Here is a 14,991-nt window from a genome sequence, read left to right on the forward strand (position 1 = left end):
ATTTGGATGTAGTAATAAGGTGATGTGTGGTGTGGAGGGGAAGAGTGGACTGGACCTGAAAGCAAAGGGGGGCAATTCTGTGCAGATGTAGACAGACAGTTGTAAAAATGACCGTTAACCCATGTCTGCGACCTTGGTTGAACCGCACTGGCTTGCAATGGAGGGACTTGGGATTCAGAAATCTGATGTCAGGAATAGTGTGGAATTATACCCCTGTTGACATGTAATTTTGTAAATCAATATTAAGTAGCTAATAAAAATTAGTTAGAAAAGAAAGAGAGGAGAGACACCACAGTACAGACGCATCATCCCTTGGTGCTGTCCATGGTTCTCCCATGCCATGCTGGACCTGAAAGCAGGGCCTCATACATGGGAAGGTGTATGTATGCTCTACTGGATAAGCACTTACCCTTTCAATTTCTTAACTGAAAACTTTGAGAGAGTGAAAGAATAATAAAAGCTAATCAGAGAGGCTCCATATATCCTCCACCCAGTATCCCCCATGATAAATAAAACGTTGCAAACTGTAGTAGAGAGTCACAGCCCGGATATTTGCATGAACGCCATCTGCCAATCTTAAGCACACACATAAGGACATAAGTGCTTATCTATCACAAGTCAAGATATAGAACACTTCAGAGTAAAGAGACCACAGATTCCTCATTTTTTTTCTTTATTTATTATTGGATAGAGACAGAAATTGAGATAGCTAGTAGGCATATTTTAGTTATATTCCAAAGGCCCTGTGGCTATACTAGTTTTTGTCTTCTACCTGCATATCAGATTTCAGGCTCAGAAGAAAAAAAATAGAAAAAGAAAAAAATTTTTTTTTTGAAAGTTAAAATTAGTAGTTATTTTAAAAAGAAGGAGGAGAAAGAGAAGGAAGAGGAGGAGTAGGAAGCATGATCTTACTAACTAACTTGGAAGAACATGGCTGGATGTCCATGAATGAAGATATATCAAACAAAAATCCAATCAAATCTAGGAATATATGAATATATCCCATGGTTATTTGGGTTATGATGTGAGTGGGTGAATCTCTATGTGTATAGATGTTTGTATGCCCAAAACATGTTCCAATCTGGAAAAAAAAATACACACTAACCTTCTATGAAAATAGTTACAAATTTGATGTATAAAAGTAATGAAATGAGCAAGGACTGGCGTAAGGATCCCATTTTGAGACCCCGGTTCCCCACCTGCAAGGGGGTTGTTTCACAGGTGGTGAAGCAGGTCTGCAGGTGTCTATCTTTCTCTCCTCCTCTCTGTCTTCCCCTCCTCTCTCCATTTCTCTCTGTCCTGTCCAACAACAATGACATCAATAACAATAATAATAACTATAACAATACAACAACAAGGGCAACAAAAGGGAGAATAAATAAATATTTTTTTCAGTACTGAAATGAGAGAATTTTCACTTTTGATTTTAGGTCCTTGTGCAGGGTTTGAAATTATGTTTCTATCACCATAGCATATTGCTTCCAAAATGTTAAGAAAAAAAAGAAATTATCAAAGCTAAATAATCCATTTAACCAATGAGGAAGAATGTGATGAAAAGAATTCCACTAAAAGAAAATATAGGTAGCGTTGCCTACTATAGTAAATAAATAAACAGGCAGAAATACCTCTTTCTTGTCACTGTATTAATTTTCTGCATCAAGAAGACAATATATATTTCAGTGCTTTCTAAGTAATTTAATCCACTTGTGTTTAATTGATAACGTTTACTGGGTTGAGTGAAAAAGTACTTTGGAAATATCTTCAGGTGTGATTTATCTAATATAGTCTCTTCCGTCAATGAATTGCCCATGAGTGAGGAATTAGTAAAGGAGATATTGGTCTGTAGCCTAGTCTGTGGCTTTACTTATCTGCCCTGGAAACGTTCTTTCATATTGATAAAATTTGTCGTCTTTCCTGTCGCTCTTTCTCACTGTTCATTGTTGTTGTTAACTATTTTAATAAGAGGTAGAAATGAATCAAACCAACCTGCTTTTTTGTCTTCTACTAAATTATTTTCAAAGCAAATTCTCCACCTAAATCAAAAGGCAGATGCAGATTCTGACTCAACATATACAGTTAATTGCTTTCCAATGTTAAAGATGCATTCTTCAGTGACCTCCACACCTAATAAAAAAAAGAAAAGAAAAGAAAACAGTAAAGTATTATTAGGTGAGAAGTGAGCTTGCTCTAACCCTCTTTGCATATATATAACCTCTATTTAAGTTGACATTAATATTTGCCACCTACTCTATTGTAAATCAAGATTTACTGTAGAAACATACCAAAGATTGAAAAAACAAAGAAAACAGATTCATCTCAGGGCTTTGAAATGTAGCTAACAAACTCAACCTCTTGCAGAATAACTTTCTTATTCAAAATGGAACTGGGAATTGTTCAGTGCACAATGAATCATCTTTTGGCAAGTACAATGAAATCTTTAGGGACATTTCACAGCCTCTTGTTCAATTGTTAGGATGTTTTTAGCTTTCACAGGTAGAGAAGAAGGGAGCTTGTATAGCCATCATCTTGTTGCTAAAATTGTACAGTAAAGTTTTTTTTTTCAGAGTTGCTCCTGCAAGAGATTTTTTTTTTTTTTTTGCTTTTTCACCCCTTTCCTATTCCTTCACCCAGAGTTGCTCCTTTTTTTTCCCCCTCTCTCTCTCATAAAACAATCTGGTATTACTTAATGCTAATGTTTTCTGGTTTTACTATTTACCCAGGATGCAAATGTTAAACTTCGATGTGGGAAACTCCCTTTTCCTTACTTCATAGTTCTATATTTATTTAACTGTTATTTGGCAGGAGAAAAATCAAATCAAATCAAATCCATCATTCCTCCCTCTCTGTTAGTGTGTGTTTTTCAGTTAAAAAGTAAATGCATTTTGATTTTGTTGTTCTTTTTTTTTTTTTCTCAGGAGACTATAGAGTTACCCCTGGATGATTCTGAAGTGACCCAGACCACCGCAGCCACTGAAGTGATTAGATATGAGTATCATGTCTTATATTCCCCCAGCTACCAAGTGCCTGTACTTTACTTTCGGGCAAGCTTTTTAGGTAAGATCGTGTCAGAAACTAAATGTAAGTCAGTCATGCTTACATAAAACCGAAGACCATATCTGGGAAATTATTTTCTTGAGAGAGAAAAAAAAATAGAGTTAAAAATCAAAAAGCTGTGGGTGAGGTAAGGTTTTTAACCAGTAAATTTTCTCATGCTTTAGAAAGAGGACCAAGACTTCAGAGTGAATGATATCATCATCCCAGCCTTAAGTCTGATCTTCAGATTCTTGGCCTCCTGCCCAAGGTTGACTAAGCCCCCCCCCCCCTTTTCCTTTCTTTACTTTAAACAAGGACAACTTAAAGCTACAGTGTTTATTTACTTCTGACTTCACTGTAAAAACTTCTTTTAATCTCCAGCGAGCCCATGAACTCAAAAAGCTCCCAAATATCTCCTCATCCTGAGATGCCAATAATTCTTCCTCGAGGGCTGTTTATCAATGAGCTTAAGCTATACGTTCAAAGAGCACGAACATGTCCTGAACATTTCCTTCCGTCTACAAACATTTCCAGTGTCTTCGCTTCCTGCCATGCTGTTACTCAGCTCGTTCCCCTTACCAAGAAGGTGGAACACCCTGTCTCCTCGGAGACCATTGCTAAGAAGCTTGTCTAACCCGCAGCCACATGGAGTCCTGGCCTGTGGCACATCCCTGGCTCCCCACTCCATGCCCTGCAGGTCCGCACTGCAATGTCCTGCCACTCAGGGCTCAAGGATCCGGCCAGCCAGGGACCCAGACCACCCCCTACCCTTCTTCTCCCCCACCTGCATACTACTCCTCCTTTTTCTCCTTCTTCTTCTCCTCCTCCTCCTTCTCCTCCTTCTCCTCCTCCTTCTTCTCCGTCTTCTCCTCCTCCTCCTTGTCCGTCTTCTCCTCCTCCTCCTCCTCCTTCTTCTCCGTCTTCTCCTCCTTCTCCTCCTCCTCCTTGTCCGTCTTCTCCTCCTTCTCCTCCTCCTCCTTGTCCGTCTTCTCCTCCTCCTCCTTGTCCGTCTTCTCCTTCTCCTCCTTCTTCTCCGTCTTCTCCTCCTCCTCCTCCTTCCTCTCCGTCTTCTCCTCCTCCTCCTCCTCCTCCTTGTCCGTCTTCTCCTCCTCCTCCTTCTCCTCCTCCTTTTCCTTCTTCGTCTTTGTCTTCTCCTCCTCCTTCTTCTACTCCTCTTCTCCTCCTTTTTCTCCTCATCCTCTTCTTCCTCCTTGTCCTCCTCCTTTTCCTTCTAATTCTCTCCTCCTCCTCCTTCTTCGTCTTCTTCTCCTCCTCCTTCTTCTTCGACTTCTCCTCCTCCTTCTACTTCTTTTCTCCTCCTTTTTCTCCTCATCCTCCTTATCCTCCTCATCCTCCTCTTCCTCCTTATCCTCCTTTTTCTTCTAATTCTACTCCTCCTCTTCCTCCTCCTCTACCTCTTCCTCCTCCTTCTTTCTCCTTCTAATTCTTTTCTTCTCCTTCTCATCCTCCTTGTCCTCCTCTTCCTCCTCCTCCTTCATTTTCTTCTTTTTTTTGGGGGGGGGTATCAGAGTTTCACCAGGTCAGATTTTTCAGATAGGAAGACATTACAACACCAAAGTTTCCTCCTATGTAGTGGGAGCTAGGATTGAACCTGGGTCTTACACATGGCAAAGCAGACAGGCACTCTCTTCAGTGAGCTGTCATACTGGCCCTATTTCTCCTTTTTCTGTCTGGCCTTATCAGCAACATTTTGCATTTTGAACAACAGCCTTCTAACTTTTTCCAAATACCTAAGACATCTGAATTTAGCCAGTGATATTTTATTTTTAATTAAAAAGTAGCTTAAGCTGCTTTGAATGTGTATTTGGTAGACTTAATCACTTGCTGCCTTATATTGTTTAATGGTCTCTAATTTTGCAGTGTTGGCACTTTAACAAACACTTAGGATTTAAAACAGAAGGACAAATCCTCACAGACTCCCTGGTGAGAAGATTTTAATCTGAGGTGCAGTTCCTAAGAGCTAACAATTTGGGGTAAATTTTCAATATGGGACATGGGGAATTGAGGACACTGTTAGTTCACTAATTCACAAACTCTTGGTGCGAATTTATTTTTAGGGTTATTACAGGCCTTTAATACATTCATTCTATCGTAGTTCAATTTGGTTTGGAACCTAGAGGTTAAAGGAGGTTGTTTGTTTATTTGGTTGTTGTTTGTTTTGGTTTGTTTTTGTCAGTGAGTTGTGTTCTTAAAAAATACATATAAAGAAAGAAAAAGTAGAAGGTGATTTCCCAGGAGGAGGAGGAGGAGGAGGCTAGCGTCTTTCTTGTTTCGGGTTTGTAGTGGCTCTTTCTTCCTTGCACCTTCTAGACTCAAAGACATGTCAGGACTACAGGTGGAGGAATCAGGCCCTGCTTCACTACTGTACTCCATGTAATTAGTATTCACCAGAAGCAGTTAATCACCAGAGAAGAGCTCCCAGAGACAAAACAAGTTGTTTAGCTTGTCAGCATTAGGGAATCGGAGGTGTTGAAACATGACTGCTTCTAGCTGGAAGTGGGTCTTGCCGAGAGTCTGGCAGATGAGCTCATGCCTGTGCTTTGCTCTTGTGTGCCCACAGCTCCCCTCACAGCACGGCACAGCAACTGTGCCTGCAAGCCCAGTTATATTCTGATGAAGTCTGTCCGTTTCCTAAGAGCTGTTCCTCACAGCAGCTTGCCTTTTTCTTTAGAACAAGCAAACAAAACAAAACCCCGTATTCTTGAATTTTACTTATATACTTTATTTTTTTGTTTTACTTTATTTTTTTCGGTTTTTTATTCCTATTTATAAAATGGAAATATTGACAAGACCATAGGATAAGAGGGGTATATTTCCACACAATGCCCATCCTCAGAGCTCCATATCCCATCCCCTCCCCTGATAGCTTTCCTATTCTTTATCCCTCTGGGAGTATGGACCCAAGGTCATTGTGGGATGCAGAAGGTGGAAGGTCTGGCTTCTGTAATTGCTTCCCCGCTGAACATGGGTGTTGACAGTTTGATCCATATTCCCAGCCTGTCTCTCTCTTTCCCTAGTGGGGCGGGATTCTGTTGTCTTCAGGAGACTCAGGACCCAAGCCAATTTATGTCTTTACTCTTTTTTTTTAATATATAGGATATCATTTTCTCTCTCTTATTTTTTCTTTCTTTTCTTTTCTTTCTTTCTTTCTTTCTTTTTTTTATTTAAGAAAGGAGACATTAACAAAACCATAGGATAAGAGGGATACAATTCCACACAATTCCCACCACCCAATCTCCATATCCCATCCCCTCCCCTGATAGCTTTCCTATTCTCTATCCCCCAGGGTCATTGTGGGTTGCAGAGGGTAGAAGGTCTGGCTTCTGTAATTGCTTCCCCACTGAACATGGTCATTGACTGGTCGGTCCATACTCCCAGTCTGCCTCTCTCTTTCCCTAGTAGGGTGGGTCTCTGGGGAAGCAGAGCTCCAGGACACATTGGTGGGGTCGTCTGTCCAGGGAAGTCTGGTCAGCATAGTGCTGGCATCTGGAACCTGGTGGTTGAAAAGAGAGTTAACATACAAAGCCAGACAAATTGTTGAACATCTCTCTCTTATTTTTATTTTTACTAAACTTTTCTGTTTACTTTTGATAGATATAAACAGAACGTGAGAGGGATGAGGAGACAAAGCAGGGAGAGATAGAGAGAGAGAGAGGCTTACATCACTGCTTACTACTTGTGAAGCTTTCCCCCTGCAAGTGGGGACGGGGGGTGGGGGCCTTGGGGGGGGGGGGTCTTGTGTCTTTGTCCTTGTTCATTGTAACATGATCTTACCAGGTGTGCTACCACCTGCCCCCCTCATTATTCTTTTAGATTTTGTTATCTATTTATTTACTCATTGGCTAGAGGCAGGGAGAGAGAAATTGAGAAGGAAATGGGAATAGAGAGCTAAAGAGAGCGATATCTGCAACACTGCTTCACTGCTCGTGAAGTTTCCACTCTATCCCGAGTCCTTGCGCACTGGAGCATGGATGCTCTGCTGGGTCCACCACCACCTGGCCCAGCTTTATTCCTGAGCGTGACGCCTCTCAGTAAGTGCAGGAGCAGTCGACTAAAGCAGATGGAGAACCCTGAGAGTTCCAGGACTGCTACCGAAGTTAGCTTTTTAGTAGTCTCACTTCTCTAAATGCATTTACATTTCTTGAATCCTTGAAGTTAGCATTTTGCTTCTGGCTCTTCATTTTTCTCCTGTTCGACTCTACAGAAGCTTAGATCCCTGGGAGACAACCTAATTTAAGAGAGGAGGTGAGAGTCTTTCTCAATTTAATCCCCCCCCCCTCCTCCTCAATTTCATTTGAATTTTTAGGTTTAGGAGTGATGGTAGAACATAGTTCATAGCATTTGCTACCCAGTAATGAATGAGAGCTAATTGCATGTCTTTTCAAGTAGTAAATGCTCCGTAGTGCTTTGGAATTTATGAAGTCCATTCTCAGGAAGCAGTGGCCTTTTAGAAATAACTGTTACTTTCACTCCCTCCTTCCTTTTCTCCTCTTCCACTCTTCCTTCTTTTATTCCTTATTTCTTTTTTTTTTCTTTCCTTTCTTCCCAAGGTTATCACTGGGGGTTGGTGCCTACACACAGACCTCACCATTCTCAGTGGCATTTTTTTATAGAGGGTGCGAGACAGATACAGGGAGGAGAGACACCTACCTGCCTTTGGGACGAATTGGATGGGACTGGCAGTGATTATAACTAGTGAAATAAGTAAAGAAGTGAAGAACAATTATGAGATGATTTCACTTAGATGTGGAATACAGAGAGCTGAAACATATGAACTGGAAAAAAGAAAATATATATATATATATAGTCAAACCAGATCAGTAGTCTGTCTTGGGAGAACTTTGGTGGTGAGAGTGGTGTGGAGTTATCTTATAATCTTGAACATAACTATTAAGTCACCAATAATATATTTGAGAGAGAGACCCACAGCACTGCTTGGGAACATCCCCTCTGCAAGTGAAAACTTGGGACTTGATCCGGGGTCCTCATTCCAAGTCTTGTGTATACTCTACAAGGTATACCACCACCCTCCCCTCTTCTTCCTTCCTTTTTTTTTTTAAGACCTTATTTATCCATTATCAATGAGAGAGTGAGAAAGGTGGGGAGAAAGAAATTAGGTATCGCTCTGGCATATACAGACCTGGAGATGAAGCTCAGGATGGAAGATCTGAGAGCCTAGTGCTTTATCCACTGGGCTACCTCCCAGGCTGGAGCACTGATATGTGTCCTCTGTTTGCCACCACCTCCATTATTTTTGAAGCACAGTGTGTTAAAGAATTACTTGCAGAAGCAGGCAGTGGCACACCTTAAAGTGCACATAGTACTAAGCACAAGGACCCAAGTTTCAGCCCTTGCTACCCGCCTGCAGGTAGTGAGGCAAATCCACAGGTGTCTGTCTTTCTCTCACTCTTTGTATCTCCCCCCCATTCTCCCCTCCCCTCTCAATTTCTCTTTGTCCTGTTGTATAAAATGGGGGGGAAAAAAAGAGGGAAGGAAGGAAGGATGGGAAAGAAATGGTTTCCAGAAGAGTGGATCCCTAGTGCCAGCATGAAACCCCAGCAATAACCCTGGAGGCAGGAAAAAAAAAAAAAAAAAGAATGACTTGCATTATACTAAGAGCTTTTATTTATTTATTTTTTTCCAAAAGCTTTTACTTACTTCTATCATTCCACCACTTTTTGATGTCCCATCTTCCATTCTGGAGGTTTAACTTTGGTCAACAGTTGATAGCAAATGTTAGAAATCTCCTAAGACCTTAATCAGACACATGCTGACTTTTGGCTTCTCTAGACTCCACAGCTTTCATATTCACCACAACTAGAGTTTTCTCTATTGATAGCCGCTTAAATTCTATTTTATTTCTTATCTCTTTCCCCTTCTTTTGTTCTCAGTCTCTATTGAAAAATATACCAAGTGGTTCTTCTCATTTCAAAATATTTGATTTTTTTCTTTGTCTGACATATGGGTTCTTCTTGGAAACCGTTTTGGACATATTTCTTTAATTAATCAGAAGGGCTGCTTTTGAATAGGGAAGAAAATATTTCGTCCATGCTGCAGCTGAATGTCTACCCCCTTTGCAGATCCATTCTATTATTGGCCCAGGGAGTAAGGATATAGAATTAAAAATATGACCCAGATATTATGTGTGGAAGAACTATCCACTTGTAATATGTCTGAAGCATACATATGAGACACAAGGGCAACAGAAATAGCCAAAGACAGAAGAGGAACTACTGGGGGCTAAACTTTTATATCTGTGTGGAAGAGTGGGCAATGTTAAGCATGTACAAACATAATCGTTTTATTGTTGGTGTATTGTACCATAGTAAAAGACTGGGGTGTGGAGGGTGGGGGAAGAATACAGGTCCTGGAAAAGGATGACAGAGGATTTAGTGGGGGTTGTTGTATTGTTATGTGGAAAACTGAGAAATGTTATGCTTGTACAAATTATTGTATTTACTGTTGAATGTAAAACATTAACCCCCCAGTAAAGGGAAAAAATAGTTTTACTGTCATCTGTAAACCATTAATCCCCCAATAAAGAGATGGAAAAAAAAATTCAAAGAACAGCTCCTCCTCAAAGGCAGGACAAACCAAACCCGAGAGGAAGGCCAACATAAAGGAAGAATAATGGAGAGTCGGGAATTAGAACATCAAGGAGAAAGATGATGAGGTTTGTCCATGATCTGGAACAAGAGGAAGTCTTTGGGATGTATAGAAGAGAAAGGGAAGAAAACAGAAAAAGAAAAAAAAAAAAAAAAGAGTGTTAGCTGAAGTTGGAGATTAAAAGTAAAACACCTACAGCTCTAGCAGCTTGTTGGAAGTAACAGTTAATTTTTTTTTTCTTGAAAGAGGATGAAAAATCATGAAGAAAGGGAAGGAGGGTGAGACAGAGGGATACTGAAAGACCATTCTAGAGCTGGGGTCTCATTAAGATGAAATCTGGTTGAAAAAATGTATTGGTTGGAAGGTATGCTGAGGTCAAACTACAGGAGAGGTAATTAAGAAAAGGAAGGAAGGGGCCAGGTGGTGGCGCACCTGGCTGAGTTCACATGTTACAATGCTCGAGGACCCAGGTTCGAACCTCCCAGCTCCAGCCTGTACAGAGAAAGCTTTGCGAGTGGTAAAGCAGGGCTGCATGTCTGTCTCTCTCCCTCTCTTATCTTCCCTTACCCTCTCCATTTCTGCCTGTCTCTATTCAATAAGTAAAGATAATAAGGATAATAATAAGAAATGAATCAGTCAAATAAACTAAAATGACAATGTTTGTTGGGAATACTTGTAAGCGGGTATATCTAGCTGACATCGTGAAGACACGCATAGGCCAGGACATGAATCTGCAGGAGTTTGTGGATGGGTGCTTACTTAAACAGGTACCTGACAGAAGCTCAGCCTTTTTGCCTGAATCTGATTTTTGGTTCCTGTCCTGGCAGTTGGTTTCTGGGGCCCATGCATGTTGTACCCAATAAACCTGACACTGGTACAAGCCAGAACAAAATCCCTCAGAAGTTTTTATTTATTCCTGAGAAGTGACCTATGTTTAATTTTTTTAAAATTTTTATTTATAAAAAGGAAACACTGATAAAACCATAGGGTAAGAGGGGTACAACTCCACATAGTTCCCACCACCAGAACTCTGTATCCCATCCCCTCCCCTGATAGTTTTCCTATTCTTTATCCCTCTGGGAGTATGGACCCAGCCAGGATCATTGTGGGATGCAGAAGGTGGAAGGTCTGGCTTCTGTAATTGCTTCCCCGCTGAACATGGGCGTTGACTGGTCGATCCATACTCCCAGCCTGTGTCTCTCTTTTCCTGCTGGGGCGGAGCTCTGGGAAAGCTGGGCTCCAGGACACATTGGTGAGGTTGTCTGTCCAGGGAAGTCTGGTTGGCATCATGGTAGCATCTGGAACCTGGTGGCTGAAAAGAGAGTTAACATATAAAGCCAAACAAGTTGTTGACTAATCATGAACCTAAAGGCTGGAATAGTTCAGATGAAGATTTGGGAGTCTCTGTTTTGTAGATAGTTAGTAGGCCTATTTTAGTCCTATTCCAAAGGGCCCATGACTATACTAGTTTTTTTTTGTTTGTTTGTTTGTTTTTCCTGAGCCTGACATCTGATATGCAGGTGGACCCAAGTTGTTATCTGGGGAGATGATGTCATGGCTGGAAAAAGGCTATGTTTAATTTTAAGCTTTCTTCTACTTTCACCCTTTTTGAGAATCTCATTATGGGAACCTTACATTCTAAGGAAGAGAATTTCCACCTCAGACAACAAAAAGAAATATTAAGGCTATTTAATATTCATTGTTCCAGCCAACAGCTAAGTTGTTACATGTAATTAACATTGTCTCCACCACACCGAATTTTATCAGTTGAGATATAAGAAAACTATGACAAAGAACCGTATAAAAAAATGCCTTCCAGGAATGGTGGAATCATAGTGCAGGCACCAAGCCCCAGCAATAACCCTGGTGGCAAAAAAAAAAAAAAAAAAAAAATGGAGTGGTAGTGCATAAGATTGCCATGCACTGTGTCCCAGGTTCAGTCCCACACAGCACCATATGTTAGAGCCAAATAGATGTCTGATCAAAACAAAGGGAAAAGATAGAAAAGAAACAAACTTCCATCTCTATAGCTGATGCTTTCACTTAACTGCATGATTCAGTAACTAAAATATAAATATAAAATATGGGTTCATTTATGTCATCTGTAAGTAAAACATATTGATAGTTGCTGTCCTCTGTTTTGGAATTTTCATTCAGATTTCATAAAATTAATAAAGATACAAATGCTAAAATGTATGTATGGATAAATAAAATTACATGAACATGTACATATAATGTACATGAACAAGTAGCACTCATTTCATAGCGCTATGTGGTTTTCCCACTGAAGCAAAGATGACTTTTCCCCTTTCGTGGAGTTTCAGCACGGCCTCCCGGTGGAATATGACATGAATTTTCACATCCTTCAGAGGTTCCTCAAAGACAATGTGTTGAATAATGACATTTTGTTATGAAAAACCCACTCTTTACTTTTCATTTCTGATCACCACCTTCTGAAAGTGTTCAGAAAACTGACTCTAAATAGTGTATGCTTTTACTCATCCTTATTTTGAGGAATTAAGAAGTATTTAGTGAAACCAGGTACAATAAAATGCAGGTGACTTCAGGATGCTTGCACGAGAGTCAGGTAGTGCTAGGGTAGTGCCTCATGCTGTTATTTGATTCATGAAAACTAATAGCCCTAAGAAATTTAATTTAGAAAACTACACATTTTGAGTAATCTATAGATTACTTGACATGTACGTTATTATTCAATTGAGAGGTTTTATATGAAAATGTTAAATGCTGCTGGAAGTTGTACTTTTTAATTATTCTATTTTTTATCGAATATCTCTTCTTCTATCATCAACAACGCTAAAAGAATATTCCTTTAGCTCATGTGTATTCTTTTTACAGGTGCCAGAGGCACATAGTAGGCACTCAACAAATACTTGATGTTAAATGCTTGACCATAATTCACTGTGCTCACTTTACAGGTTGCTACTGAAATTATGTTGGCTTCTGCCTAATTTTTTCAAGTGTGTGAGGGATTTTTCTGAGCTTCTCAGCCTCAGTGTGATTAATGAGATTTGGAAGCATGCTAGAATTGGTGCTTTCGGATATCTTGGATGTGAAACTAGGGAGTTGTTGATTGAGTATGCTTATGTCTCTTCTTATTGAGGCCCGGTAGACGATAGACCTTCTTAAAACGACTTGAATTTTTTTGTTATTGTTCATCTCAAAGGCTTCACCTCTCCTAGTTGATATGTTCAGACAAAGGAGTAAAGCAGAGAGGCATAGGAAGAGAGGGTAAGAAATTACAGCACCAAAGCTTTCTTCATTGCAGTGAGGGCTAGCCTTGGACCTTGTTCTCACACAATGCAAAGCAATGCCCTATTCAAATGAGCTCCTATTAATATTCGGCCAGCCCGAGGACTTAAGCTTTCTGATTGACGAGATCTTGAACTGAATATGAAAGTACATGATATATTCATGAGCTTAACAAAGTGTTTATTTATGACTTTTTAATTTCATGTTGTCGCCCCTCAGTTTTCATAGATAGGTAGGTATATGCGACATTAGCAGATTCTTCAGATTTCTGCCATACTTAATCTCTACTTTCACAGTGTGGCTCAGTGATTTCAGAAGGCTCTTTTTTTTTGGTTTGTAATTATTAGAATCATAGTCATTTGAATTTATTTTGGGTGTCAGTGTGACACAGTTTTGAAGAAATTATTGACTAGCTCAAAAATTTTTTTGTGTACAAAGGATTGCAAAATTCACTTTTGTATGTTCTTGTTTGTGAAGGAAGGTAGGGACAGCAACTAAACAAACCAATAATGAAAGCTTAGGGAAAGGTTCCCACATGAGATCTCAAGTTGTCATTGTTATGCCTGTGTTTATGACAAAGGTACACTACCCCACACCTCCTACAGTGTATGTGACCTACAGAAGTTGAAGAGACTGACACTCTTGTCAATGAAAGCTGTATGAACATTTCACCATTATCGATATGTTCTGTAAATACTTTAGAGAATGCAGTCACCTCCATTCACCTAAGTAACACAGTCTCTTCATTAACAAGCAACTAACACTCATAAACACAGAAGAGCAAAGTGCATCTTTTTTATTCTCTTAGCTTATTTTTTTAAATTTATTGATTTAATAATGATCAACAAGACCATAGGAGAAGAGGAGTACAATTCCACACAATTCCCACCACTAGAGTTCCATATCCCATCCCCTCCCTTGGAAGCTTCCCTATTCTTTATCCCTCTGGGAGTATGGACCAAAATTCTTTATGGGGTGCAGAAGGCAGGAAGTCTGGCTTCTGTCTGCTGGACATAGACGTTGGCAGGTGGATCCATACTCCCAGCCTGTTTCTATCTTTCCCTAGTGGGGCAGGGCTCTGGGGAGATGGGGTTTCAGGACACATTGGTGAGGTCGTCTGCCCAGGGAAGTCAGGTTGGTGTCATGGTAGCATCTGCAACTTGGTGGCTGAAAAAGCATTAAGATATAAAGCAGAACAAATTGTTTAATAACCAGGAATCTCAAGGTAAGAATATAGCAAATGAGATTTGGGGTCTCCATTTTGGAGAAGGCTAGTTAGGTCTATTTTAGGTATATTCCAAGGGCCCGTGACTTTACTAGTTTTTGCGAGCTTGCTTTTAATGTGATTGCCCATTGTTCTAAATTGACCCTTTTATTTTTTTAATTTCTATATCCTAAAGTATTTTTTTTTTCTGTAAATGTGGTGCTGTCTGAAAACTTCTGGTACATACCATCAATTCTAGCATCAAATTCGATGAAAATATTCTTTAACATTTGTCCTGGGTCTTTCCACATTGTTGCTAGGCTGCTGATGATTGCATTTTGCATGAATGCTTCCAGCAGACTGTGCAAGTTTTTTGACAGTGGTAATATCCACACCATTTATTCCATCCTTAGATTGTTGACTGAAATATTCTAAGAAATAAAATTAGAATCATTACTGATTGCCAGATATTAAACCCAGCATTCTCCTCCTGTCTGCAAAGCTTTTCTGTCTTAGAGGAAAGATAGCTAAGGGAGGACTTCTTTCACTTACTGTTTACTCAGTACATATTTACTAAGCATTTTCAATGTGTGAGTTAGGCTCCCCAGCCCAGCAGGACCACAGTGGTGCAAGGATAAACAATGTCTGGCCTCAGGCACAGCCTGAAGTGACAATAGGAGCCTTGGTTTGTGAGTCTGGGTACTTGAATTCTAGCCTCCTGTCCTTCTGTGAACTGACTGCATTATTTTTAGCAGATCTGGACTTCCAGCACTCTGGTTGCCTTATTTAAAAGTCAGATATTACAGAGGGTTGGGTAGTGGAGAACCTGGTTGAGTGTAGCATGTTACAAGGCACAA

At 40.1% G+C, this 14,991-nt stretch overlaps 1 protein-coding gene across 3 annotated transcripts in view; it reads left to right on the plus strand.

Moving 5' to 3' along the window:
• The window catches only part of ATG10 (autophagy related 10), a 362,807-nt gene that overhangs the window by 259,830 nt on the left and 87,986 nt on the right, over positions 1-14,991 (plus strand). For all 3 annotated transcript variants that reach the window (XM_060201123.1, XM_007518781.3, XM_060201122.1), the window contains one exon: positions 2,916-3,054. In XM_060201123.1, the coding sequence (XP_060057106.1) occupies positions 2,916-3,054 (139 nt within the window). The remainder of the gene's footprint in view (positions 1-2,915; positions 3,055-14,991) is intronic.

This window comes from Erinaceus europaeus, chromosome 11 (assembly GCF_950295315.1).
Source record: "Erinaceus europaeus chromosome 11, mEriEur2.1, whole genome shotgun sequence".
Lineage (NCBI taxonomy): Eukaryota > Metazoa > Chordata > Mammalia > Eulipotyphla > Erinaceidae > Erinaceus > Erinaceus europaeus.